Raw genomic sequence first — 27,909 nt, 5'->3', positions numbered from 1 at the left:
ACTCTTAATGTTGAAACCTTATTTTCAACAGTGAAGTGTTGCATCTAAATCACTTTGAAGAACTGTTCCACCCTTTATATCAGCTTATATTTTTACATATTTGTGTTATAATTTTAAAGAACCATTGTGTTTTGTTTCAGTAAATTGCTCTCTCTGCGCTGTAATTATTTTGTGTAGCAAATAACTTATTGATGTGCTAAGTTAGGAGTAAATTCTGGGAATTTGTAAACTAAATCTTCAAATGTTGGCAACACTGCCTTCAGTCATTTGTTTCTTGACCTTGAGAGGTCCATGCAGTAGTGTTTACCAATGTGAGCTCAGTTTATTTTTGAGTTATTGTGTCAAACTTGTTCTGAAATGGAGTAAAATGTCTTCACGCAAGTGTTTGAACAATCTGAATTTATTTTGTTATATTTGTAGAAGTTATGTAGTCCTCAAGCAAAGACAAGATATTACACAATTTGTAGAAAAATGTATTATGCTTATTTTAGAGTGAAACTTGGTGACCAAATAAACAATGGGCTCCACATAAAGTTTGCCGAACCTGTGTTGAAGCATTGAGATTTTGGAAAAATGGTAAAAAGAAGGCTATGCCATTTGCAATTCCCATGATTTGGTAGGAGCCTACTAACCATGATGACTGTTACTTTTGCTTATTAGAGGAAAACAACACAAAGAGTAAGAAAGGCATTGTGTATCCTAATATTACATATTCCATTAGACCAGTCCCACATGGAGATAATTTGCCAATTCCATGCCTTCCACTTATATTGGAGAATGTAGTGGCAGAGTGCTAAAAGTGAAGCTTCTGAAGATGAAACTGAAGTCTGCCTGGAGACACTGAGTTCAGCTCTCAACTGTTTTCACAACATGAACTCAGTGATATGGTACAAGATTTAAATTTACCAAAGGAGTCTGCAGAACTTCTTGATTCTAGATTTAAATAAAAATATCTTCTAGCACCTGGGATGTTTTTCTCATGGTTCAGACACAGGGAATGAGAACTGATTCCCTGTGTCTGAACTTTTCTGAGGATGATTCTGTAGTTTTTTCCGGTAATATAAATGACTTAATGAACTATTTAGGAATTAGTTACAACCCCACACAGTGGAGACTTTTATCGACTCATCAAAGAGGAATCTCAAAAGTGTGTTATTCCCCAATGGAAATAAATATTAGTCAGTTCCAGTAGCTCACTCTATGCATTTGAAAGAAACATACGAGAACTTGAAGAGGTTGTTGACAAATATTAAGTATGAAGAATATGGTTGGTTGGTCTGTGCTGACTTTAAAGTGATAGGCATGTTACTTGGACAGCAATCTGGCTACACAAAAATGCCTTGCTTTTTTGTGTGAGTGGGACCAATTGGACAAGGAGTAAGTGCTGGAATGTCAAGGTCTGGTTAAAGCAGGGCAGTTTGTTACCTGAATCAAAGAACATAGTTCATAAACCACTGGTAGATGCCAAACTATTCTCCTTCCACCCTTGCACATCAAACTGGGTTTGATGAAACAGTTTGTGAAAGCTTTACCTCAGAAAGGTTCCTGCTTCAACTACCTTTATACCAAATTCCCATAAATCACCCAAGAGAAGCTAAAACAATGTGTTTTTGTTGGATCTAAAATTTGTGAACAAACCTGATGAGGGACCAAGATTTTGAGGGAACTGTGAAAAAAAAGAAAAGAAAAACAGGCATGGATTAGCTTCAGGTCTGTTGTTGTTCCCTAAGAAGTGTTTAACACTTCTTAGGGAACAACGAGGATCCAGACTACAAGAATATAGTTGAAAATATGTTGGCAAACTTCAAGGAGCTGGGCTTAACATGAGTGTCAAGTTACATTTTTTACTCTTCCATATCAACTACTTCCCAGAAAATCCAGGAAGTGTTAGTGAAGAACAAGATGAGTGGTTTCACCAGGACATTAAAGACATGGAGATGAGGTACCAGGGGAGGTGGAATGTCAACATGATGGCTTATTATTGCCGAATGCTGAAGAGGGACAGTAAAGTAGAAGGATCTGCAAGAAAATCAAAGAAACAAAAATTTTACCAATCATATATCAGTTTTTAAAATAAGATGTGTTTGATGGGCTTTTTGCCACACTATCCTTTTTAATAGTGTTTTCAACATATACTTAAATGTAAAAGAAGCATTTTATTATAATTTCAGTGTGCACAAATTTGCCAAAATTAATAAAAATTTGTGAAAAATCAAAATTTCTTTTGTGATTTTTGAAGAAACCCGTCGTGATGGAAACAAACAGTAGGCATTTTTTAAATCAACATTAGAAAATTATTCAGAAACATCCTTTTCTGAGAAAACATCAGTGAATTTTTTTCAAAATGCAGAGTAGTGTTATTATTTTCAATGCCATGTTCTAGTTTACCAAATTTATGATTGCCTTAAGGATTTATTTGCATTCACTTAATGAAGTTAAGAGATTGTAAGTTTCATCAGGTATTATTAACTTTGGTCTCTTGATTCTCAGTTAGCTCAGAGTAGTTGTAGTTATAGAATGTCATAAAAGCTTCAGATATAAAACAGCTGTACATTAATCCAGTGATGTATCATTATTTATAGAAAGAAAGAAGGAATGGTTTTATTATTATTATTATTATTAGCCATACAGTGCAAGGAAGCCTGAGACTTTTGCTGCGCCAGCCAAAAAATAATTTCTGAATTACCCTGAGAGAGAGACAAGAGTCAAAAGTAGAAGGGAATCATCAAGAAAGAGAAGAATGATGATATCCAGCTCAGGACCCTAGGTGAGTCAAGCCCATACTCAGGGTCCTGAGCTGGATATCCTCATTCTTCTCTTTCTCGATGATTCCCTTCTACTTCTAAATCTTGTCTCTCTCTCTCTCTCTCAGGGGCGCCTCTGTAGCCAGGTGGGCAGGAGCAGCAGTGCGTAGCACACACTTCTTGATTAGACTGGGGTTCGAGCCCGTGACCACCAAATACAGAGGATGCGGAAATGTCAGGGAATGACCACCGCATATCCCTGGAGCAATATGGCCTTAGTTGCTAATGCTCTAAATAACAACAACTCAACACTCTCTCTCTCTCTCTCTCTCTCTCTCTCTCTCTCTCTCTCTCTCTCTCTCTCTCTCTCTCAGAGTAATTCAGAAGTTATTTTTTGGCTGTTGCAGCAAAAGTCTCAGGCTGCCTTGCACTGTATGGCTAATAATAATAATAATACTATTCCTTCTTTCTTTCTATAAATAATGATACATCACTGCATTAATGTACAGCTGTTTTATATCTGGAGCTTTTATGACATAAAAGCTCCTCTGAGCCAACTACTCTGAGCTAACTGAGAATCAAGAGACTAAGGTTAATAATATCTAATGAAACCTACAAACAATCTCTTAAGTTCATGAAGTGAATGCAAATAAATCCTTAAGGCAATCATAAATTTGGTAAACTAGAACATGGCATTGAAAAAGAAGTTTTGGTTTAATTTTCTTAAAAAAGAACAATACATAATGATATTACATGCCTTTTATATTAGTTTTGATGCAGATTATCTGATATAATATTTCTTTTTGTATTGTTGGCATACCAGTTAACAGGTAAGTCTGCACAGAAACAGCAAAACAAAAAAAAAAAAAAAAAAAAAAAATTTGAAATGTGCATATGAAATGAATCATAACTAATTCACTAAAATAGAAAGTTTCTTCCATGAATATGAGTTTTGTTACTGTTATGTATATTGCAGAGAGAGAGAGACTAAAAAAATTTCACTCAAAGCAACTATAAGCCGAAATCTTTTTTTTTTTTTTTTTTTCTGGCCTATTTTTATCATCTGAAATCCAAACATGTGATTATCCTAAGGACTTAATTCTTTAAGATAATCATAGATGTAGCAATCAGATGAGCATAGATTACTGTGCTCATCTAACATAACTGCTGCAAAAGTCATGAGCATGTCTTAGTTCCTCCATTGCTGACATGTCGGCAGTGCACCTCTCACATTGCTAGGTGTACGGTTAGCATTAGTACAGGCATATAATGCAAGAAAACAAGCTTATATAGCATCAGTCAAAAAAAACATCCATTGACTGCAAATGTTTATCTAGTTCTGCCTTGAATTTATTTAAGTTGTCAACCTTCACTATGACAGACGGAAGTTTGTTCCAGCAATCAACCACTCGCTGGCTAAAGGCAAAATTTCCTCACATCTATTCTACAACTGTCTTTCCTCAATTTGAATTTATGTTCCCTCAGGTGAGTAATCTGAGCAAAGGGAAGAATTTCATTGGCATTGAGCTTGCTCAAACCATTCAAGGCCTTATACACCTCAATCAGATCACCTCGCAGGCACCTAGTCTTCAGATGCTGCAATTTGCAGAACTTAAGCCTTTATTGGTAACAGCAACTCCATTATTTTCCATGGAACAGAAATTAAATAACAGATCTGTAATTACTCGTGTCACCCTTTGATCTCCCTTAGTGAATTGGGGACATATTTGCACATCTCCAGTCCATGGGGACCTCCCCTGAGTCCAAGGAAGCTCTCATAATTATGGCTAAGGATTTGCTTACTTCCTTTGCTGCCACCTTTAATATAGGTGCCTTTCTTATGTTCAACTTCAACAATTTCTTCTCCATTTTGCTCTCAGTTATTACAAAATCATTTAGTTCCCTGCTAGAATTTGATAAGCTTCTGGCCTCCACTTCCCTACAGAATTCCTCATGTGTGAATGTAGATGCAAAATACTCATTCAGTTTGTCAGATACCTCAGCAGGATCATCAACAATTGAACCAGTGATATCGTGGAACACTTTAATTCATTCCCTTCCTTTTAGAGTTTACATAAGTAAAGAAGTCTTTGGTTCCTCTTTGCATTCTTTGCCAAAGATTTCTCATAATCTTCCTTCTCTTGCCTAACCTCCTTTGTGACTTGTTGTTTAGATTATATTCATCTCACCTCCATTACTACGTGCACAGTTGTTTAATTGTGTTCATCTTGCTTTTATTGCTAGGTGCACAGCTGTTTTCTGTGTCTGTGTGAGTGTATGTGTGTGAATATGTATTAGAGAAAGACATGTTGCAGTTTCCTGACTTTTGGCCAGCCGTTAAATTATGAAGATAATTTAATATTGTTTTTAACTGATATGATTTTAACAATTGCTTCAAGTTGCAGAAAAATTACAATATCAAAAATTAGCAAAAGGTTTATTTTTGTTCATGTGTCTCATCTCCTTAACCATGAAGTTGATAGTGTGATGAACAGCAAAATATAAATTTAAATTAACTAAAAAGAATTCTTCTAAAGAAAGTGCATACTTCCTGTAAGTTTTGTCATTATGAAAGTTAAAAAATTGATAGTGAATTAGTTTATAAACACTAATTACTTGAACTAATAGCTTCGAGTAACATCTCATCATTGGCCAATAAGACATGATTATGCAGGTAAACTAATTGTAATGAAAAGTGTGTGGTCACAATAGTCTTTGATTATGCTTGATGAGATAAAAATAATAATTATTCTTATTCAGATTCCTACCTTAGAGAAGAGCATATCTTTTCTTTTCTGAGAGAGAGAGAGAGAGAGAGAGAGAGAGAGAGAGAGAGAGAGAGAGAGAGAGAGAGAGAATATCTTGGGGAAACACAATCAGGTTTTTTTCAGGAACAAATTTTTGCCAGGCAATAAAAATTTTGTACTGAGACAAATTAGAAAAGTCATGGGAACATAACAACATATATTTAGGAGTTTTTGCTCTTGAGACAAAGTTTCTAGAAATATGCTATTTCAAATTTTAGAAAAATTATGGCATTGAGGATAATATTTAAGGGTTAAGGGGTATTAAAAGTTTATAAAAGATAGCAGTGAGGACTTGAAGGAGGCATTGGAAAATGGTTTAAAGTTAAACTTGACATGAAATATAGGACTGCTCCTTATCACAACTTCTTTTTAATAATTTCCATGGGTTATTCGATAAAAGAATATAAGTTGCTGACAAATTAGTGTGAGAAATTCAAAATTTAGATCATTATTATGTATAGATGACATTTTGCTGTTCAATTGGAGGGTGCAAGATTTTCAAGAATTTCTGAATAAATTAAATAAAAGTTGTAGAGAATTTTGCATGAAAATTAATTACATGAAGGTTGTGAAAGATGTGAGAGACAAGGAAAATTTAGAGCATAGGCTAAATAATCAAAAAGATGTAGTAATAAGGAACAGAATAAGTAAAATAGAAAGCATAGGAAGCCAGTTAAATACATTTATTGTAAAAGGGAAATTAGCTAAAAGAGAAAATTAGCTGTTATAACATAGTTTTTAAGCCTGCTTTAATTTGTGGAGCTGAAGGTGGATAAGAAATAAAGGAATTTATCATAAATTGAAGCCTTCAAAAATGAGTTTTAACAAAATAAATGGAACTAACAGATGGACCCAATGGCAACACCATATTACAGATGAGGAAATGAGAAGAAATCTTGTGGCTACAAATGTTCAGTCAAAGATAAGTAAGTCAACCTTAGGATGTTACAATCAAGTAGCAATGATGGGAAAAAGGAAATTATCCTAAATGGATATTTGAAACAAAAATGAGTGGTAATAGGCTTGGAGGGAAACCAGAGGATGGTGAATCAAAAGTGTAAACTAAGCATTAGAGCAGTATTTTTCAACTGGTGTTCCATAAGCATTGTCCATGCAGTCTGCAAAATGTTCTGCCAAAAATGAGCACTTATCTATATTTTGATATTTTTATATACTTTAAAAATAAAAATAAAATATACTTCATGTATCTATATTAAGAACAAATTCTTATGATGGAATTAATTTGAATTATTTTGTTTCCAGTCATGAAGCTTATACAGATTTACTATTATATAGCTTATATAATAGCTAAATCTGCATAAGCTTACATAAGCTTATACAGATTTAGTATTCTGCCAATTTCTTACCCATTTTGTAATGTGCTCTGTTATTATTCAAAAAAGGTTGAAAAATACTGCATTGAAGGAAAGGAAAGGCTTACTTTGGTTAGGACTAGAAATCTAATTGGAAAATAGGATAGTATGGAAGGCTGATAGTCCAGGAGGAGTAATTATTTTGCTATCAAAGGGACCTGTATACCCACTGGGTATAACAGATTTGGATGATGAAGATTATGTATAAATTGAAAGCTCTTATATGCAGAAAACCAATGAACTTGAGTAATTTCTTTTTTTAAATTTAAAAATAATCAGTACTTGAAACACAGATAATTAATGCAATAAAAATACTGATAAAAAAAATTTATTTAAGAATTACATCACAAGAATTCACAAATGCTTTTCAAAAAAAGTCGCTATATTCTAACAGTTAATTACTCACATATCTAAAATTAAAAATAAATTTTAATTTAATTTCATCAATAAACAAATTATATCCAACACACTTTTTGTAGTTTTAACTTTCCACTGACCAACTGGTTTGCCATTTAAATAAAATTTTTATTAACACAGATATCAAATTAGTATTTTCATTTTATTTCAAATTGAATATATTCTTTAACAATCATCAGGATACATAACAATACACAATACAGGATTACAGTAATATAGTCTATCTAATTCACTGGAATCATTGCAAAAAACATGGATACATACCATACAGGATTATAATAATATTGTTATCTAACTCCCTGGATGCAGTGCAAAATATATAGGGAGCACATCATTTTGCTATGGCCATTTTGCTATGGCCATTTTGCTATTTTCCATACAAGAGTTTCCTACTACCAGTTTGGTCTTTCAAGTTGTTACAACTGCACCAGATTCATTGTCATTCCACCTAACACACTTCAAAAATAGATGAAGCTGTTGTATTTGGTTAATTGCCACTCAACCATAGATTATTGCTTTTCAATCTGTTCTAATAAAAAAGTATTAGCAGATAACATCAGAGTTACTAAATGCTTGTACACCAATTCAGATTTCCATATTATAGAATCTGAACTCTATAAATTTTTTTTCCTTGTCATGCATAAGCAGAGAGCATTATTGTGAAGTGTGCACTTTTAAATATAGTTACCTCATCTGTGTAATCTTACTGACTCTCTTATTACACTTCTCACCTGTGTAATCTTACTAACTGGCTTACATGTACTGACTGACAATGAGATATTACTTGAAATTAGGTCATATGTTTGATGTTTTTTAACTATTTTTTGCTTTTTTTAAGTTTTATAATAATAAACCCACAGAAAGTATGTACTTTCTTTAGGGAAATTTATTTTTGCTAATTTAAATTTTAATTTAAATTAGCAAAAATAAATATTTTTAAATTAAAATTTGAATTTAAATTAGCAAAAATTAATATTTTTGCTAATTTAAATTCACAGTCAAAGAAGCGAATTATGTATAATTAAATAAAGATTTTATAATTTTTGATATTAATATTGTTGGTAGTTTCTGTGGCTAAAATTCATAAAGCTGTGATTAACTGAGATTGCAGGTCAGGCGAGCCATGAGTACATTTTCAATTTTTGGTAAGATGATATGGGAATGAATTAATATTCTGTCTCTTCTTTGTATCTCATTCATTAAAGATCAGAAAGTCATGATTCAATAAGACAATTGCAGTTTTCTGATGATTTGTTAGGATTACAAATAATTTTTCATTTTTGACCATAATGATGCAAGTATGAATTAATGTCATTAATTCATACCTGCTTACTTGTTGGTTATAAATAAAGAGGCTTACGTAATTTACTGGCGCCTCCGTAGCCAGGTGGGAAGGAGCAGCAGTGCATAGCACACGCTTCTTGATTAGACCGGGGTTCAAGCCCGTCACCACCAAATACGGAGGATGCGGAAAGGTCAGGGAATGACCACCGCATATCCCAGAGTAATATGGCCTTAGTTGCTAATGCTCCTAAAAAAAACCAAAATAACAAAAAATAACAAATAACGTAATTTACTGAGACTGCAGTTTGATAGGAGTGCTGGTATATGTTTTCAGATTTTTGAAAGTGTGGTATGGGAATGAATTATTATTAACTCCTGCCCTACACACATACCCATTATTATTTATAAATAAGAAAACTGTGATTAACCGAGATTATAATTTGATAGGGTTATCAATATACTTTTTTATTTTATTTTTGACTAACTAGCATATATAAGAATAAATCGGTATGACCTGGTATGAGTGCCTAAATCTAAATGTCATTATTTTTTCTTTTACCCAGTAATAAATTGAATATACTAATTTATTAGGTGGCAATTTAGTATGTTCAAAACAACTCTTTATATATAGTTCATTCTTGTTTGGTACTTTGAACAGTTTCAAGCATATCTGCATTATTTTTATTTTTAATGAAATTAAAAAAAAAAATTGCAATTTAGACAGTCCACTGATTATGAATTAAGCTTTTATACTTTAAGTAACTCAGGACACTTTCATTATTTTTAAAAATATTGTACAACTATAATATGCTCATATTGTGTACAAGCCAAATACAAACTGTATTACAAATTTCATAAATATTTTGATAATGCTAGCATCCACTGATAAATTCTTATTGAAGAATAAGATTGTTAGATCACTAGTCTGTATAAGTTGTAGTATTGAGTGATGGTATAGCACTGTGATCTGTTGGTACTGATGTCTGAACAATAGAGGATTCAAAGCATTCCTTTGACTCTTGCAAAAATTATGCCACTCATCTTTTTCCTTCTTTTTTATGAGTATTAAATTCTTTAATGACATTTGGAAAAAAAATTCTTGATGCATCTCTCCTTTAAACTGTCCATATTGTGCAAGAGTGATTAAATTTATTTACTTATTTTGACTAATATGAAGTTCCATTTTTTATATATATTAATATGTATTTTGTAGATGTATGTAAAGAAAATCGTTGTGGACCAAGAGCTAATTGCAATGGTAAAGATCATAAATATATTTGTGAATGCCCAGAAGGTTTCTCTGGTGATCCTTTCAATCCCATATCAGGTTGTCAACGTAAGTACTCATAATGTCTGATTATCTATTAAGTGATGTTATGACTTCTGATATCATATTACATGCTTCAGAATTTGTTTTTGTTTATTAGCTAATTCTCTTGAATAAGTAATCATGATGGATACTTGTTTTTGATATATTAATTAGTCACTTAGTGAAACCCAATTAGGGTGGAAGCTTAAAAATAGTTTATGATGAAAATAAGAAATGTTGTTCTTTAAACATGTGAAATATGGTTTATTTAAATTTGGTTATTTTATTTTTAGCTGATTTGTGTGGTAATGATAGGGATTGCCCTGATAGCCGAGTCTGTAAACCTACCAGAGAGGGAATTAAAGATTGCTTTGGTAAGTAAATGAAATATAAATATAATAGGACCTCAGTTATTCAATTTTTTTGTTGACTTAGGTCTGTATTAACCAAGCTGACTGGCCAGAGCCAGAAATGTAAAAAAAAAAAATTATAATATAAAGATGTTAAAATTTAAAAGAATGTATTTGACTAATCCAGAAGTGAAACATTTTTCAACAGTCAATAAACTCTTGCAAAATCTCAGAATTTTTTTTATTCAACAGTGTGTGTGCCATTGAGTCAATATCACTCTCAACCACTGCTCAAATTTATAAATACTATTAACCGAAACACTAGTATTTGGCAATAAAAACAAAATTTATATGATTTTTGTCAAAAGTTGATCCAACACATTCTGGATTTGTCTACCTTCCCCACCTTAGGTTGACTAACTAATGCAGTGATGAAGAGACCTAAGAGTGCTGCAGTCTCTGTTGGAATTTGAACTGAAACCTGTCCAAACAAGTGGCACAAAGTAATGAAAACCACTATATTGTCATGGAGGATTGTCAAGACACACACACACACACACACACACACATAGGTACATACAGTAAGGTATCTAACTACTTGAATGCTGTGCACTTAATTTTAAACAAGTAAATTTAACAACCAATGTGTTTTTATAGTTTTATCAGATATTGTAAGAACGATTGCAATTAAAACTTTATTAATTTAGTGCCTACTAAATACTGTTTAAAAACTTTCTGATTATTCTGCACATACATATTTTATTACGGTTATGTAATAAATGAATGGGAAATACCAATAAAAAAGGCAAGTTTCTGTTATCTAAGATTTCCATTGTTTGAGATCTCAGTCCCATTCTGATAATAATCAAGGTATCCACTGTACTGGCACATTTAATGTATGCCCCTATGTGTATGTCTTCATATGCAATACATGTGAGTGCATGCATGCATGTTTGTGTATGTGTGTAATGTATAAGATATTGATTTATGATTAATAAATTCTTGAAATATCATAAAAATGAAAATTATTATCAAACAAATTTTTTGCTATTTTTGTGTATTCTACAAATATAATACTAGGATAAAGAAATTTTTTTCTTTTATAGATCCTTGCGAAAACAAACGTTGCGGACCCAATGCTGAGTGCATTTCGACAGGACACACTGCTTTCTGTGAATGTAAAAATGGATTTGTTGGCCTTGGTGAAGATTTGCAGAAAGGATGTCGACGTAAGTACTGTTGACTGTTTAGGACAGAAATATTTATATTTGTTCCTGATATTGTGGAAGTTGAAAGCTGAACTTAAATGCATTTTACATTATATGTGATTGTCAGGCCTCACTATCACGTGTGCAAATGAAGTTACTTAAATGTTATAGTTAAAGAAAGGCATTGTTTGAATGTGAATAGATAAACTTTAATTAGAAAGCTTTATTAATATAACTTTGCCTGTTAATTGTAGCATTGCTTTGCATGTATATTTATGCCAAGCTTACTGTAGCAGCAAAGAACAGAATGCTTAGTTAATTTTAGTCCAGAGTTGTATACTGCTTGATCACTTAGAGATAGGAACTACCATATTTTCCTTGAATATAAGCTATTCTTGAATATAAACTGTTCCTCAAAACTATATAGCCTTAAAATATAAAAAACATTTTATGTACTTGAATATTATTTTTGACATAAAAAATATGCACGCATTTACACTAATCCTACTTTCACTTCAAGGTTGAGCTAATTTTGAAATTCACAAATGTAGAATACTGATATATATGGAATACTTGAATGCGGAATAGTTAAAAAAAATAAATTAGTTTGGAGGCAAGGAACTAAGAATACCATGTGCTGACGACTATTGATTCCGAGATTGTTGAAATATGAATCTCTTGCAATATAGCAACACTAGTATTGTTACGTTTGAACACTACACCATCATTCAAAATTCTGCATGTAAGATTTTAGAACAAAATCAGAGGCAAATTTCACATTTTTCCACTGAAGAAGAAGAGTTATATGGCTAGCACAGTGCTCTTGTGGATAGCATAGGTGGTAGGATCACTGTCCTGTCAGGAAAAGACCCGAGTTCGAATTTTGTCAATGATGTGAGGAATTTTTATGGGTGTTTTTCACAATGTGGCTGACTTAGTCAGACTCTGGTTTTTCATTCAGAAAACAGAAAATCAACCTCAGAACATGCAATTTACAAGACAATATACATGGAGCAACATGGCCTTAGTTGCAGATGCTCCTAAAAACCAAACAACAATGCTAGTATAGTGGTGCGTTTCCTGTGATTTTTGCTATGCAGTATACTTGGTACATTCATGAGAATTTAACCAGTTTTATAAAGAAATTCCACCTGCAGTGACAGAAGGATAGAGAGTTTTGGTCCAAAATTTGCATATACTGTACTGAAGAAAATTCATTGTTTTAAATCTTAATATTCATAAACATTCAGAAATTTCAGCAGATTCAGTTGTGAGTATAAAATATTTTTTTTTTTTTTTGGGCAGCAATATTGCTTTATTTCACTCATTGATTGCTATTTTTATCCTTTTGTGCAGAAAGAGAACATGAGTACTTTGGAAGAAATTGCACTGATGGATTTCCTTATTTCAGTTATAAGTTGTAATTTTTCTCCTTTTCTGAGGAAAGAGAATATGAATACTTTGGAAAAAAATTGCACTGAAGGATGTGCAAGTTTGCAATTACAAAAAAAAAAAAAAAAAAGCAAGAAATTTAGAAAGTGTTAACCTTAAGTTGTAGGGAGAAGTAGTTGGATTTCAGAAATTCCACATGGTTAACTTTGATTGTAAGACAACCAATGTATGTTTCACTTAAAAGACCTATAATGGAAATAATTTCGTATATAAATTTTTCTTTGTGTATAAATATGCATGTTAACAAAATTATATCTTTATTTTGTACTGGGTTCACAGTTTGTGCAGTAAGGACTTATCTACCTTCATATCTACTTTTCAATGGCATTTAAGTATGCATGCTATAAGTGTGAAAAGACAGAGAGTAGTTATCAATGGGCACTGCTCTTCTTGGACTATTGTTATTAATAGAGTCCCCCAGGGTGCAGTGATGGGTCCACTGTTGATTTCTATATTTATTAATGATATTGATGAAGGCATATCAGGCTTATTGCCCAAGTTTGCAGATGAATAACAAAGGTTGGCAGTGTGGTTAATGACAGTAATAAGGATATGCTACTTCATCTGATGAAGTAACATATCCTGATGATTGAGAAGTGGCAATTAAACTTTAACATTTACAAATGCAAGGTACTGCACATGGGTAGAAGTAAACCAAGAATTAACATACTGATTGGGTGGTACTAAACTCAGGGTAGTAGAGAACGAAAGACCTAGAAATGGCTATGCAGTCAGATATGAGGCTTTTTGAGCAGTGCAGATAGACTGCCAAGACATCTCATGGAGTTTTGTCAATGATATACTGAAATATTTCCAGTAGGGATAAGGAGGTGATTATCCCTTTGTGTAAAGCAATAATTAGGCCACATCTTAAGTTTGCATACAGGTCTGGAAACCATGTTTTAGGCTTCCAGACCTGTATCTACAGATCTGTTGGACTGGGTGGAGAGAAGAGCAACAAAGTTAGAGTGGGGAACAAAAGAATACTCTTACCAAGAAAGCCTGCAGTTCTGCAAATTGCAAAGTGTCTGAAGACTAGGTACCCATAAGATGATCTGATTGAGGTGTTTAACCCTTTTAATGGATTGAGTAATTTCAGTGCTGATAGGCATGCTTGAACTACACACATAAGGGGGCATAAATTTAAATTGAGGAAGGATGGTTGCAGGATAGATGTATGGAAATTTGCCTTCAGTCAGTGGGTAATTGATTGTTGCAACAAACTTCCATCTAGTGTTGCAGAAGTTTTAATAAATTCGAGTTAAAAACAGAAACCCAGATTACAAACTAAATTATTAGCTATGGGAAGTACTTTTTTTTTTGTTTTTTGGCTGATGCTGTATAAGTTTGCTTTCTTGTATTATTAGCATAAAACAGTAAAATCCTATTACAATAAATAACGTTTTAACAAATATTTTAAATAATAAAAATATTTCCAGTTTCTGGCTGACTTCTCTAATTAATAATGCTTTGTAATTCTCATTTGAGTGAAATAATTCTGAATTAAAATACAATACGACAAATTATTTTCAGTCTCCCGGTGCCTAAAATGTATTGGTTTTTATGAATGTGAAAGTTATGAATTAAAGTGTGAGCAACTCTCATATATAATAAATATAATATAATATAATATAATATAAAAAAATATAATATAATAAATAAAAGTTTTAAATTATGCAGCAGAAGAATTCATTTTTGCATGTTCTATTAAGTTTCTACATTTTTGAATTGTTATGCTCAAAGTCGATTGGTATGTTGTACCAGTGGATGAAGATCTTGTCACATGGTAACAAAAGCCTTTGAATTTATCAAGAAGTTTAATCTGTTCCTAAACAGCATAATAATCCTCAAGTACTATAGGTTTTAGCAAAAACCTGAGGGGGAAAAAAATAAAATTAATATAGCTTGCGCTCATTAGAAAAAAATTCTGTATAATGAAAACTGATTTATGTATCCCTGATAATTTCACTGCAATGGGATTTTACTGTATGTGAAAGGGAGCTATCAATGCATTTTCTAGAATGAAAATCATCTGGACATACTACCAAAATTTTAAAATTCTGGCCAGCCAAAGGCTGGAAGAAGAAAAAACATACATTTTCTAACCTTACATATGTGTATATTAAGTGTGATGGCTAACTTACATATACCAAGATGATATTTTTTTCTTATTATGATGGTTGTGTCCATATATTAATATAAAGACCTTGAAATGATTGAAGCAAACCAAACACAAAAAAAAAAAAAAAAAAAAAAAAGCATAACATGATAAATTGCTACAGCCATGATAGAATTGTTTTAGGGGCTGGATTTGGTCCACAGGCTTTCAGTTGGCCATCACTGGGTTAGGTGCTAAAATTAAACATTTGATATGGCTGTCAAATGGGAATGTAAATGATGATTCCAAAACAGTTTATAATAAATTCATTCAAATGAGAATTGCATGAAGAATCTCCACAAATTAACACAATTGCTAACTGAGCTATTAATAACAAATCTTATTCTTTCAGTTTATAAATTCATCCAAATATTTTTGCAATTTTTTTTGTGAACATTAGGATATACTTTTTTCTTTTATAATCTGAAACATTCACCATATATAACATATTTAAAATTTCTTTTTACATTACAGCTCGAGATAAATGTAAAACTGATGGGGACTGTCAAGATACCCATGTATGTCGTCTGAATCAGAGAGGTGTGAAAGATTGTGTTGGTAAGTTTTGTATGCACTTTTACTCTTAATTTATATATAGGTTTAACTTTTAGCATTATTAAACAAGTACAGCTGAAAAAGTAAGAGAAATAATGATAGTTCAATTAAGATTGCCATTTCTTGTTGTTAGAAAGGTGGAAATGCCAAATATACAATAAAATTATTATATAGCAAAATTGAAGGGAATGAAATTTCTCAATTTTATTATGTGGTGGGTTCTTTATAAGGAGGTTAACAAAATTCTATTCTGGGAAAGGTTTTTATGTGTTTCTGTTTATATGGAATAATATTACAGTTCTACACTGTTTACTTATTAACTTGTTGAATTCATAACAGTACACAGTAATAGGATGATAATATAAACCAAATTAAAGACATCATTAAGGACACATCATCATCAATGAACCAAGTTTAGTTTAGCATGTATATGCTAGTGGAAATAGCAGTCCTTTTCAGGTCTGCCACACAGGCCTTTTTGAATAAGAGTGATTGACAAGGGGCTACGAGACCCTTGATTTAGAATGAAAACTCACCTTGGAAATGAAAATAGGTATTTTGCCAGCTGTGAGGTCAGACTCAAGATGCCATCATTTGTAATCTCCTGCTTAAGAACTCCAGCAATCCAGAAACATTGCAACATATCCCTTTACACACTCAGGACTTGGCGAGTGTAAATGTAGAATCTGTATTCATAAACATCCCTCTTAGTAACATCAAAACCAGCCTTAGCTCCCACTTGACATATTCGCACACAGCCATTCAGGCTCACTGCTCACTAAGCTGCATCCACTCCTCAAATCAATTTGGCTTCAAACTGGGACACAGTACTATAGATGCCATATCCTGGCTCATACACTCTGTCACCACTACTGAAGGAAAAATCTCCTTGCTATTACCATAGACTCTGCAGTGCATTTGACAACCTCTAGTGGCTCCCATCCTTAGGCACCTATGTCATTCTCAAGTCCCTAGTATCATACTCCTGGCTCTGAAGCTATCTTCATTATAGAACCATCACCACAGCCTTCCAACAGGTTCTTCACCCTGTTTTTAGGGGCTGCCCTCAGGGTTATGTCTTGGGATCCTTCCTGTGGTCTATAGTTCTTGATGAATTCCTTAATGTGGACCTGGGCATGGTGCAATGTATCACCTTTGCTGATGATCTTGTCTTAACTATGCTGGTTAGCATGAGAACACTTCTTGAAGACTGGGCAAACACCACCATTGATTACCTTACCAAATGGGCTGCTGAGTGCCACTTTACCATCTCACCTGGAGAGACAAAGACCGTTCTTTTAAAAGGCAACTTAAACATCAGGTGACCTCCAGCCATCAAAATTGCCCCCACCTCCATTTGACTTGTAACTGACTTCAAGTATGTTGGTCACCATAAGCTCCAAACTTTTCTTTCATCCACACCTCCAGTACTTTAGCTCTAAAGTCATAAAATACACTGCCATGATCAAGCGGATCTCATATATTGATTGGAGTCTTGTAGTAGGCCCCTTTCCCCTACTTCACAAAGCCATCTTCCTCGCCATAGTTTGTTATGGCATAGGATCCCAGTTTACTAGGATCACACTTTCAAGGAACACTCAAAAGCTCCAGTCAGTTCAGCACATTAGTTTCTGGCCATCTCTAGAGTGTGTTGCATGATCCATACTCCAGGTCCAAGCTGGCACTCTTCCCCTGGACCTGAGGTGTTCACCATGGCCCCTGCTATAAATTGAGGAAATCCATTCAAAAACTCTATTTTGGATTGCACTATTGACCTCACAAATAACCTGAAACAAAAGAAGAGACTATCCATCCATCTCTACTGGCTTTGGCAAGTCCATTGGGATGACACTCTGAAGGACACTGTTACCTTTTTTTTTTATATATAAACCCCAAACACGAGAGGTATTAGAGCCTATAGTACTTAGTACCATGCTTGGGTTGGAGGTTGAGAAGACGAAAGAAGATATTTGTTGACATTGGACTTGAACTTCTGTAGACTGAAATTTTCAGGAAATACATATGAAGGAAGGTTGTTCCAGAAAACGGCAGTTGAATGAATAAACAAGGAAGATGAAAAGTTGGTTCTGTGCGTTTGAAGATGGACAGTAAATGGATGTTGGCTGGTGGCGGCACGTGTTCGGACTGTTTTGAAAGAGAGAGCGGGAATTATAGAAGCCAATTCAGAAGAACAGTGCCCATGGAAATATCTGTAGAAGAGGCATGCAGCAGAAATAGTACATGTATGAGACACCGAGTGGAGAGAGACTGTTAGAGATTAATCATTAATTAACCTAACTACCGTCTTCTGAATGGAATCAAGAAGCCTGAGAGATGTTTTGGGGGCACCACCCCAGATGTTGGAACAATATTAACAATATTCCATGGTAGAGCAGATTTGCGATTTGTACAGAGTGAAGAGCTGTTTGGAAGAAAAGTAACGCCAAGAGCAAAAGAGAAAACCAAGTTTTTTAGATGCAGAGGAAGCAATATTTGTAATGTGCTTGTGCCAAGAGAGATTAGAAGTCAGGATAATCCCCAAAAGAGATATATCATCATGCCTAGAAATTGGAGTGTCACCAAAGATAAGCATAGAAGCAGAAGAATCCTTTTTGTGAGATATACGACAGAACTGAGTTTTAGAAGAATTGAAATCAACTAAGTTGTCTTTGCCCCACAGGAGAATTACCTGGAGATTGGCATTTAAGGAATTGGTAGCAGATTTTCGAGAAGTTGAAGCTGATTGAGCAGGGCAAGGTTTCTCAAAATGGAAAGTGGAATGCAATGTGCTATCATTGGCAAAACTATGGATAGGATTTCAAGTCAATGGAAGAAGGTCATTAATATACAAGAGGAAAAGAGTGGGGGAAAGAACTGAACCTTGTGGGACACCGGCATTAGTGAAGAAGTTAGAAGACAGAGAGCCATCTACCATCACCCTTAGTGAGCTATCAGAGAGAAAACTGGATAACCAATTACAAAAAACAGTTGGAAAACCATAAAATGGAAGCTTGTTTAGAAGACCTTTATGCCAAACACAATCGAAAACTTTTGAGATGTCAAGAGCAACTGCTCGTGTTTCACCAAACTTTTCCACTGAATTTGTCCATAAATGAGTAACATAAGCCAGAATATCACCAGTGGATCGACACTGACGGAATCCATACTGCCGATCGTTGATCAAACGGAAGGTTTCTAGGTAGTTTAAGAGTTGGCAGTTAATTGATTTCTCCATTACTTTAGAAAGAGTGGAAGTAATTGCAATGGGACGATAATTGGATGGGAGGGATTTGTCACCCTTTTTAGGAACTGGCTGGATATGAGCAAATTTCCAGGCAGAAGGAAAAACACCTTTGGAATAAGAAAGCGAAAAAAGTGACAAAGAACAGGAGTAAGTTTAGAACACAGGTTTTGAGAACAAGTGGAGAAATACTATCAGGACCTGGAGCTTTCTTAGCATCAAGATTCGTCAAAATCCTTCTGACATCCTTTTGACGGAAGACCACAGGAGGCATTGAATGGAGCGTGTTGAGAATGGTGGGAGGTGTTTTACCAAGATCATTAATACATGAGCTGGAAGAAAAATGGGATGCTAGCAGGTCAGCTTTTTTCTTGGCTGAAGTGACAACAGAACCATCTGGTTTGGACAGAGGTGGGAAAAGAGATGGGCAAAAGTTGTGGCCAATAGCTTTGGCAAGAGACCAGAATGTTTGGCTACCATTAGGGCAAGAAGCAAGTTTTCTACTCTTAGCCTCTTCGAGCTAGTTTGGACTGATTAATAACTGCTTTATAATTGTTGTGGGCTTTGGTGTAGACAAAAAATGAAACTGAAGAATTAGAAACAAGCCAATTACGATATGCAACATTCTTCTCTTGAACAGCCTTAGCACATTTATTGGAAAGCCAAGGTTTAGATAAAGGATGAGATTTAAAGTGGATTGTGGGATAAGGGATTCCATTCCTGCAAGAATAATTTCACTGACACGATCTAAGCAAACATTGACATCAGAAGTTTTGAAACAGTAATCCGACCAAGGAAAAGAATAAAAGAAATCTCGCAGGTCATCCCATTTTGCATTCTTGTAATGCCAAACAATACGAGGTTGGGAATAGCCATGAAATAAAGGCTCCATTGGAGAAGAGACAATCACCAAGTTGTGATCTGAGGTGCCTAAAAGACCTCTCACTTCGACCGTGTGCTTAGAAGAGTTGTTTGTGAGAAAAAGATCAAGTGTGGTGGTTGTATGGTTAGAATTGTCCGGTATTCTTGTAGGTAAATGAACAATCTGTGTAAGATCATTAGTAATTGCAAAAGCGTCAGCATTTCTACCAGCTGGGTCGGTGTGACTAGAAAACGGAAGTCAGCTGGAGTTGTGAACATTAAAATTACCAAGGAAAATTACCTCATTGTTAGGAAAGTTGGACTGGAGAAAGTCAAGTTGCAAAGAGGGGAAGTCAAAGAGCTCCAAATGATTAGTGGAGTTGGGAGAACGGTAGAGACAACAGTGAATTTGACACAATGAGGTAGAGAGATTTTAAGCCAGAGAAGATAAAAAAGAGGAGATTCCAAATTACCAAGTCTCTGACAGGGAATATCGGAACAGACATATGCGCAAGTACCACCTTTGAGGCGAAAGGAATCATACAGCGAATAATTTGGGCAACTGAGATGAGCAGTAGGTGAATCAACCGATAATTGAGATTCTGTCAGAAAAAGTACATGGGGTTTGGCAGACTGCAAGTGGAAATGGACATCATTGAGATTAGAATTGAGACCCCGTATATTTGTGAAATGAATTAGGAAGTGTTAGGACTAATGATGGAGATTTGAGGCAGGAACCTTACAGATTTCTTCCTCAAATCTCCATCATTAGTCCCAAGTCTCCTCGGTGGTTTTCACTAGACCTCTGTGTAACCTTCCTTATCATGAGGCATGACTCACTGAATTCCAAGCTGACAAATCTCTTGGCATCACCGATGACCCACTTTATGCTTGTGGCATCTTGGAGAACTGGTTGCACATCCTGTATCATTGCCCACTGTATGAAGACCTTAGAGCTTGACTTATCACCTCTGTTCACATCCTTCCTCACAGAACAGAATGGCGTTTCATTCTAGAACAGTACAACTACTCAGTGCCCTCCTGCTTCACTCAGAAAGCCTTCCCCTGTTTTAGGAGAAGCATCCGAAACTTCATCTATGTTGCACCACTCGTCATGTAATTCAACTTGCCTCCTTCTAGCTCCTCTTCTGCCAACCTGAGTTTCCTTCTATTCAACATGTCATCCACTACCTGGAGACCTGGAGCTGACTTCTTCACTACCAGACCTGACCTCCTCTCAGTTACAACTGCTTTTTCACCAGATCTGACTTTCCCAGATTTGTCTTTCTCCTAACTCGACTTGACCCTAGCCTTTGCCAGACTTGCTGACATTGCATTTCAGGATACTCCTTCCTTCACTTCACCGTGTTGGACCTCTGACACTGATGTGTTTGACTTCCAGTGTCCTACCCCAGCACAGGATGCCACTTGGTGACTGCACAGGACATTTTGCTCCTTGTGCCTCTTCTCTATGGCCCCCCCTTTTTTTTTTCCCTTCTAGAACTTTTCCTGGCCTTCACTGACTATTGGTAGCTGCCTTATCTACAACTTCCACTGTTTATTTCCGCCTTTTTTTTTTCCTCCCTCTGACTATTCCCTAGCACTCCTTTCAAATTTTTTAAGGGCCTTCCCTGGAAAGCTTAGGAAACTTGGGGGTGGGGTGGTTCAGCACTGCCACAGTTTCAAATCTCTACTTCCTGGCCCACCTCCCCATGGTCCAGATGGTAACTGGATGACAACCACATTATATACACTCTTTCTGGCCTCTACAGAGTACTATAATTTTCACATAGTAACTAATGCAGAGATCTGAGTAGTCACTGATGCCGTCAGTCAAACTACACAATACATTATACATCCCACTCAATGATGCTATATAATTAATAAATTTGTAATTTAATTTATAATTTATTTTAATATTGAATATAATTTAATTTTAATTCATCCATTTAATCACAAAACAACATGTATAGGATTGCTTTTTTTATAAATTAAAATATTAGTTTTTACAAAGTAGCATCAGTATCTTAAATTTCTTATGTGTTATAGATGGCTGTTTGGAAGTACTATGTGGGCATAATGCTGTGTGCTCAGTATCTTCCCATGTTCCTGTATGTTCTTGTCCACCAGGATATCGTGGTGATCCATATAATATAATCACAGGATGTGATCCCCGTCGTAAGTAAAAGAACTGATTTTTGATGCTTATTTCCTCATATTTTTATAATTGCTGTTGTCAGTGATACCTTAAATCTGAAAAATTTCCCAGAATTCTTCTTTAAAGTATTCTTTAGTTGTAATTCTTTTATTCTTTAATACTTTATGAGTAATGTTGTATGATATAGCTCATAAATGAAAATTCCTTAGTTATTAAAAGAAGTGAGTAAACTTTTAATAATTCCCTGTGTATGTATATATAGATTAGGCCCTTGATATCTATCAGCTACCTAATCTGTATTTCTCATATCTTTTGTGCACTATTTGACATCATCATTCTCTAAGTTATTAAAAGAAGTGAGTAAACTTTTAATAATTCCCTGTGTATGTATATATAGATTAGGCCCTTGATATCTATCAGCTACCTAATCTGTATTTCTCATATCTTTTGTGCACTATTTGACATCATCATTCTCTAATCTATTGTTAGTTGCCATACTGGCACTTGTCTCATGGGCGTCTCCGTAGCCAGGTGGGAAGGAGCAGTGGTGCGTAGTACACGCTTCTTGATTAGACCGGGGTTCGAGCCCGTCACCACCAAATACGGAGGATGCGGAAAGGTCAGGGAATGACCACCGCATATTCCCGGAGTAATATGGCCTTAGTTGCTAATGCTCCTAAAAACCAAATAACAAACAAACAAACAAACTTGTCTCATGCATCATAACTCCAATCACTCAGCAGCTTCAATCTACAGCAGCATTCCTGGTAAGAGTTTCTAAAATCAGTTGTCTGCTGATTTTTTTGCCTTATTTACTTTATTTTTACAATGAACTTGGTGCCTCTGTCTGCAAAAGCAAAAGAGTAAGCGCAGAAGGCAAGCATAGTGGCCAGTTTGGAAATGAAATCGAAAAAATAAAATTATCGACTGGGTTTGATCAAGGTTAATAATCTAGTGGAATTTAAGGAACAGCTGGATGAAAGTAGGTATGGTTTTATGGACTTTTTTTTTCTTGATGTTACTAATACTAATTCATTTGGTTATGAGTCATTGAGCACTAATATCTGATCGACAGGGAGGAGAGCTGTGACAATGAGTTTGCACAAGTTATTAAGGAGTTTAGATATGATTCTAAACAAGTTTTCAACATTAATGAAGCAGCTATTGTATGGAAGATTTCCAACATAACATTCATTATGAAGGAAGAGGAGAGCTTGCTAAGTCATAAGTCATCTAAGAATCATCTGGGATTTCAAGTTGAAACTGATACTTGTTAACCACTATGAGAAACCAAGGGCTTTAAAAGACTAGCTTTCTGTGATTTGAGGTCAAACAAGAAAGCTTGAGTTACCAGGACCTTGCTACAAGAATAGTTCTACCATAATTTCTTCCCCTACAGTAAAGATTTACTTCAGCAAGAAAACAGTAAATATTTACTTCAGTTTGCAGAGAATACATTCTGCATTGCTGGCAATGCTCTAGGTCACCAAGGTAGCCTCAATGAGATGTGATGGGATGGTAGAGCTGGAATAAAGGATCTACAGTATCCATGCCCACAATTCTTCAAGGGGCTTGGCCGAAATCTCAATATTACATTTTTAAGTGATGTAATTAAATTCATTTTTAATAATTGGCAAAAATCTGCAAACTTAAAACAATAAAAATGTTTTTATTTTATTAATTTTTTATACTAAATTATTTACTATATGTTAGAATTCACCTGTCGCCATTTAACTCTCACAACCTACATGTGGACAAGCATGCACACAAAACCACATATACAAAGACCAGGGGATACAAAGCACAAATTTCATCAATTGACAGTGCATGATTTTAAAATTTGAAATTTTTTTGTGAATAAGTTTCTGGTACTTCTTGATGTTGTGATGCTGTTAAAGATAAAGAAATAGATGAAGCAGTAGATGTTCTGCAGCATCAATTCTAGGCTCCTCCGTAGCCAGGTGGGAAGGTGAAGCAGTGCGTAGCACACGCTTCTTGATTGGACCGGGGTTCGAGCCCGTCACCACCAAATACAGAGGATGTGGAAAGGTCAGGGAATAACCACCGCATATCCCGGAGCAATATGGCCTTAGTTGCTAATGCTCCTAAAAACCAAAATAACAGCATAACAGCATCAATTCTGTCAATTGCAGTATGAGAAGACCACAGACATTATTATGAAATAAGAAAGAATTTATGTAGTGGTACCTGATTGGGGAACTGACAATTGCTCAAGAAATCATGAAATATAACAAATTATCCCAAGTCATTCTTGGCATTTTAATAATTCTCCAGAGCACAGCAATGCTGACTGTCAGAGAATATTTAACCATGTGAAAAAAAAAAAAAAAAAAAAAAAAAAAAGAACGGATTCAGAGCTTTTGTTTCTGATGAAGTGCTGGAAATACTCTTAGCAGCCAAGTCTGAAGGGCAGCGCCATTGCTATAAACAAAACTTTGACTGAACATTTTTGAAGAAGTGCAAAGTCTGCAGTAGTATTTTTCTGAAAATACTACTTAATCCTCATTCACACTCTGCTTCCATTCTATTCTTGTACATTTTATAAAGATTTTTTAATGTTTTTTTCTTAAATTTTCTGCTTCGTTATACACCTGGTCGTCGACTTACGACCTATGCAACTTACGACCGGCCGCACTTACGACCACAAAAAAAATAATAATAATAAATTAATTAATCGGTGACGGGAGGCCTGAAGACAGCACCAGGCACATACACCCAGTCACTCTCTCTCACATACACCCAGTCGCTTTCAAGTATCTGTTGCGTGTGGTGTATTAATTAAAATTCTACTGAAATACGCATAAAATGTTTAGTAAAAGGAAAATGACTTCATCTACATATACGCCAGCTAAAAAGTCAAGGAAAACTATTGATTTAGAGTGTAAAATGAAAATTATCCAGCAGTATGAAGGCGGAAAGAAAGTGAATACGATAGCATGTGACTTGAAACATTCCACGGTATTGACGATACTTAAGGACAAAGAAAGAATTCGGGAAGCTGTGAAAGGTTCTGCACTTATTAAGTCTACAATTTTAACCAAACAACGACAGGAACCCATCCATGAAATGGAGAAATTGTTGTTTATGTGGATGGAAGATTTAATACAAAAAAATACACCCATGAGTCTTCACACAGTGCAAGCAAAGGCTAGAAGTTTGTTTCAGTTTAAAATCGCGCGCCGGAGACGATTACACAGAAGATTTTCAGGCTAGTACTGGGTGGTTTAAGCGTTTTTAAAAAAAGATTTTCTTTGCATAATGTCTCTATAAATAAACATTTCCTACCTCAACCCAAGAACATGGCCCTGACGATGCACAACCCAGCACAAGCAAAGATTGAAAATTGATTTTGTAAATTTCATTTGTATTAATTTTTACATTAATTTTAGATTGTATTTTTGTGTTTACAGTACATTATGTACAATATAATTATAGATTGTAGTTTTGTTTTTTTATAAACAGTATGAATAATAAACCAATTAAAATGTAGAGAACGTTTGAATTTAACCTCATAGAGAGAGAGAGATAGCCTAGGCGTAGAAACGAAGGTATATTCAGTATCGCTAAGTAAAAGATAAAAACATTACTGTATTTAAAATGAAAAATAAAAGATTATAAAAATAAATTATAAAGATGATAAAAAGATTAGAAAGGTTAAAAAATACTATTAATAAATATATGGCTGACATACGACCAGATCGACTTACGACCTGTCAGTCAGAACGGAAGTCGGTCGTAAGTCGATGACCAACTGTATCTGTTTTTTTTTATTATTATTATGTTTTTTTCCCCACTCATTCATCCTGTTTCTCACACACCAAGGAGGTGGGAATGGTGTGTAGTGTAAATTAATATACTAATACATAATCATTAAGGTTAAGGTTAAGTAATTAAAGTTATTGGAAATTAAAAACTAAGGTTAGTGTACACTAAACTATAATTTTTGTGTGTTCTTTCTCTCACACATTTACACTCTCATTCATTCATCTGGTTTTCATTTCATTTGTTCAACTCTTTATTTCTGTACTACACTCCCTGAGCACCTCAACTTACTATTATTCTTCAGTTCAGGTGCAGGTCCAGCTGCAACTTTTTGCAGGCCAGGGGAGAATGCAGTGGATATGTTTGTATTGTTACTATTAGAGTAATTTTTTGTTATTATATATTAGTATTATCAATGGCTGCATGGTGCAAGGAAGCCTATGGCTTTAGCTGCACCAGCCAAGGAAAAAAAATAAATTAATTAAAAAATAAATAAAAATAAATAAATAAATAAAATTTAAAAAAAAATTATTTACTAATGTGAGTTATTATTAAGTTTGTATTCATTTAGCTAATTACATTCGTTCCTTCAGTCATTCCCATTTCCCATAACACTTATTTACACTCTCTTGTTCTCATGCTCAGTCACTCTCTTTCACCAAAACTTCCCTTTATTCCCTTTTACCGTAATTCCTATTTCACTCAGTGCCCAGCCCATTCACTTTATCTTTTTTTTTTTTGTTGAGATACTGGCACCTGCACATATTGCCCCCATGATCATTCTGTGTTGCCTTCTTGGATAGCACAGTTGGTATAATCACCATCCTCCCCACACCAGGTGGAAAAGACCTGAGTTCGAATCCTGTCAATGACGAGAAGAATTCTTATGGGCCTTTTCACAATGGGATTGAGTTAATCAATCTCAGGCAAGCATAGCATGGTTTTTTCCTCCTGGAAACCTCTGGTTTATCATTCAGCAAGCAGCAAATCAACCACAGAACACAAGCAATTTACAGACATATTATATATGCACAATATGCGCCTCCATAGCCAGGTGGGAAGGAGCAGCAGTGCGTAGCACATGCTTCTTGATTAGACCGGGGTTTGAGCCCATGACCACCAAATAAGGAGGATGCGGAACGGCCAGGGAATGACCACCGCATATCCCGGAGCAATATGGCCTTAGTTGCTAATGCTCCTAAAAACCAAAATAACAATAACAACAATAACAACATGGCTAAATGTGGCTATGATATGCCTAAATCCTACAATGACATTCCACATTCGAAATCAGAAAGATCTCAACATTAACCCATTCTTCTTCACAGACACTCAAAAACTTATACCACACGTGTGAACTACAATCTTATATCAGCCATTTTCCTGATTTTGAGCCTTCACCAGCATCACAGACCAGCTTAAAGCCAACTCAGTGTATATCTGATTCATGTTCATTATTGCCTGGGATATCTCTGAGGGTAATATTCTGCTTTTCTTATATAATGATGTGAAGATCCTTTGGCAATCTATCAATATATGTGTAACTGTTTGGTTAGTGTCACATTTGCCATCTTGGAGGTTCTTCAGCATGCAGTAGATAACCATATGTGATGTGCATATGTCCTATCTGTAGCCTGGTCAGGACAACTTCACTTCTCTATTTTCTTGTGATTGTCTCACAACTTACAACTTTAGATTTTATTTCATATAATTTATTTGATGTTCATTTTTACAAGAGTTCTTGCCATTTTGTTAGACAGTGGTTTTGCATGATTGACCTGTAGTCACTATATGGAACTTGGAACAGCTGTTCTGAAAGTTTAGGGTTGATTTTATCTATCAGCTTCTTCACTTCCTTTTATTCCCATATGTCCTGCTATCCAGCAGACAGCTATTTCCTGTTTTTCTTTTGTTAATTTTGTTAGTATCTGTTCAATCTGTCAAAGAACCGGATAAGTTGTATTGATCATGGGTTGTCTGGCTTGGAATACACTTAAGGAATCTGAGTAAATTACTCTTCTCAAATCTTCTGTTCCTAATGTGCTCCAGTGCTACTGAACTGCTGCTAATTCTGCAGTGTAAATACAGAATTCTTTTGGAAGTTGGTGTGGCAGCATAACTTCTGGGGAACTGCTCTTTCTCTTGAATGGTTCTCTGATTTTGAACTGTCTGTATATTTTTACATGCTTGGGGTATTGAGCTCTCTATA

The 27,909-nt window shown here is 34.8% G+C and overlaps 1 protein-coding gene across 3 annotated transcripts in view; it reads left to right on the top strand.

Annotated features, from left to right (window-relative positions):
* The window catches only part of LOC150088897 (uncharacterized), a 599,507-nt gene that overhangs the window by 252,332 nt on the left and 319,266 nt on the right, over positions 1-27,909 (top strand). For all 3 annotated transcript variants that reach the window (XM_090369705.1, XM_090369706.1, XM_090369707.1), the window contains 5 exons: positions 9,839-9,961; positions 10,228-10,308; positions 11,391-11,513; positions 15,577-15,660; positions 21,809-21,937. In XM_090369705.1, the coding sequence (XP_090225831.1) occupies positions 9,839-9,961; positions 10,228-10,308; positions 11,391-11,513; positions 15,577-15,660; positions 21,809-21,937 (540 nt within the window). The remainder of the gene's footprint in view (positions 1-9,838; positions 9,962-10,227; positions 10,309-11,390; positions 11,514-15,576; positions 15,661-21,808; positions 21,938-27,909) is intronic.

The sequence above is a fragment of the Mastigoproctus giganteus genome, chromosome 3, assembly GCF_048544385.1.
Source record: "Mastigoproctus giganteus isolate SK-2022 chromosome 3, ASM4854438v1, whole genome shotgun sequence".
Taxonomy (NCBI): domain Eukaryota; kingdom Metazoa; phylum Arthropoda; class Arachnida; order Uropygi; family Thelyphonidae; genus Mastigoproctus; species Mastigoproctus giganteus.
The sequence above is the reverse complement of the archived record's forward strand: the minus strand, read 5'-3'. Positions and strand labels throughout refer to the sequence as shown.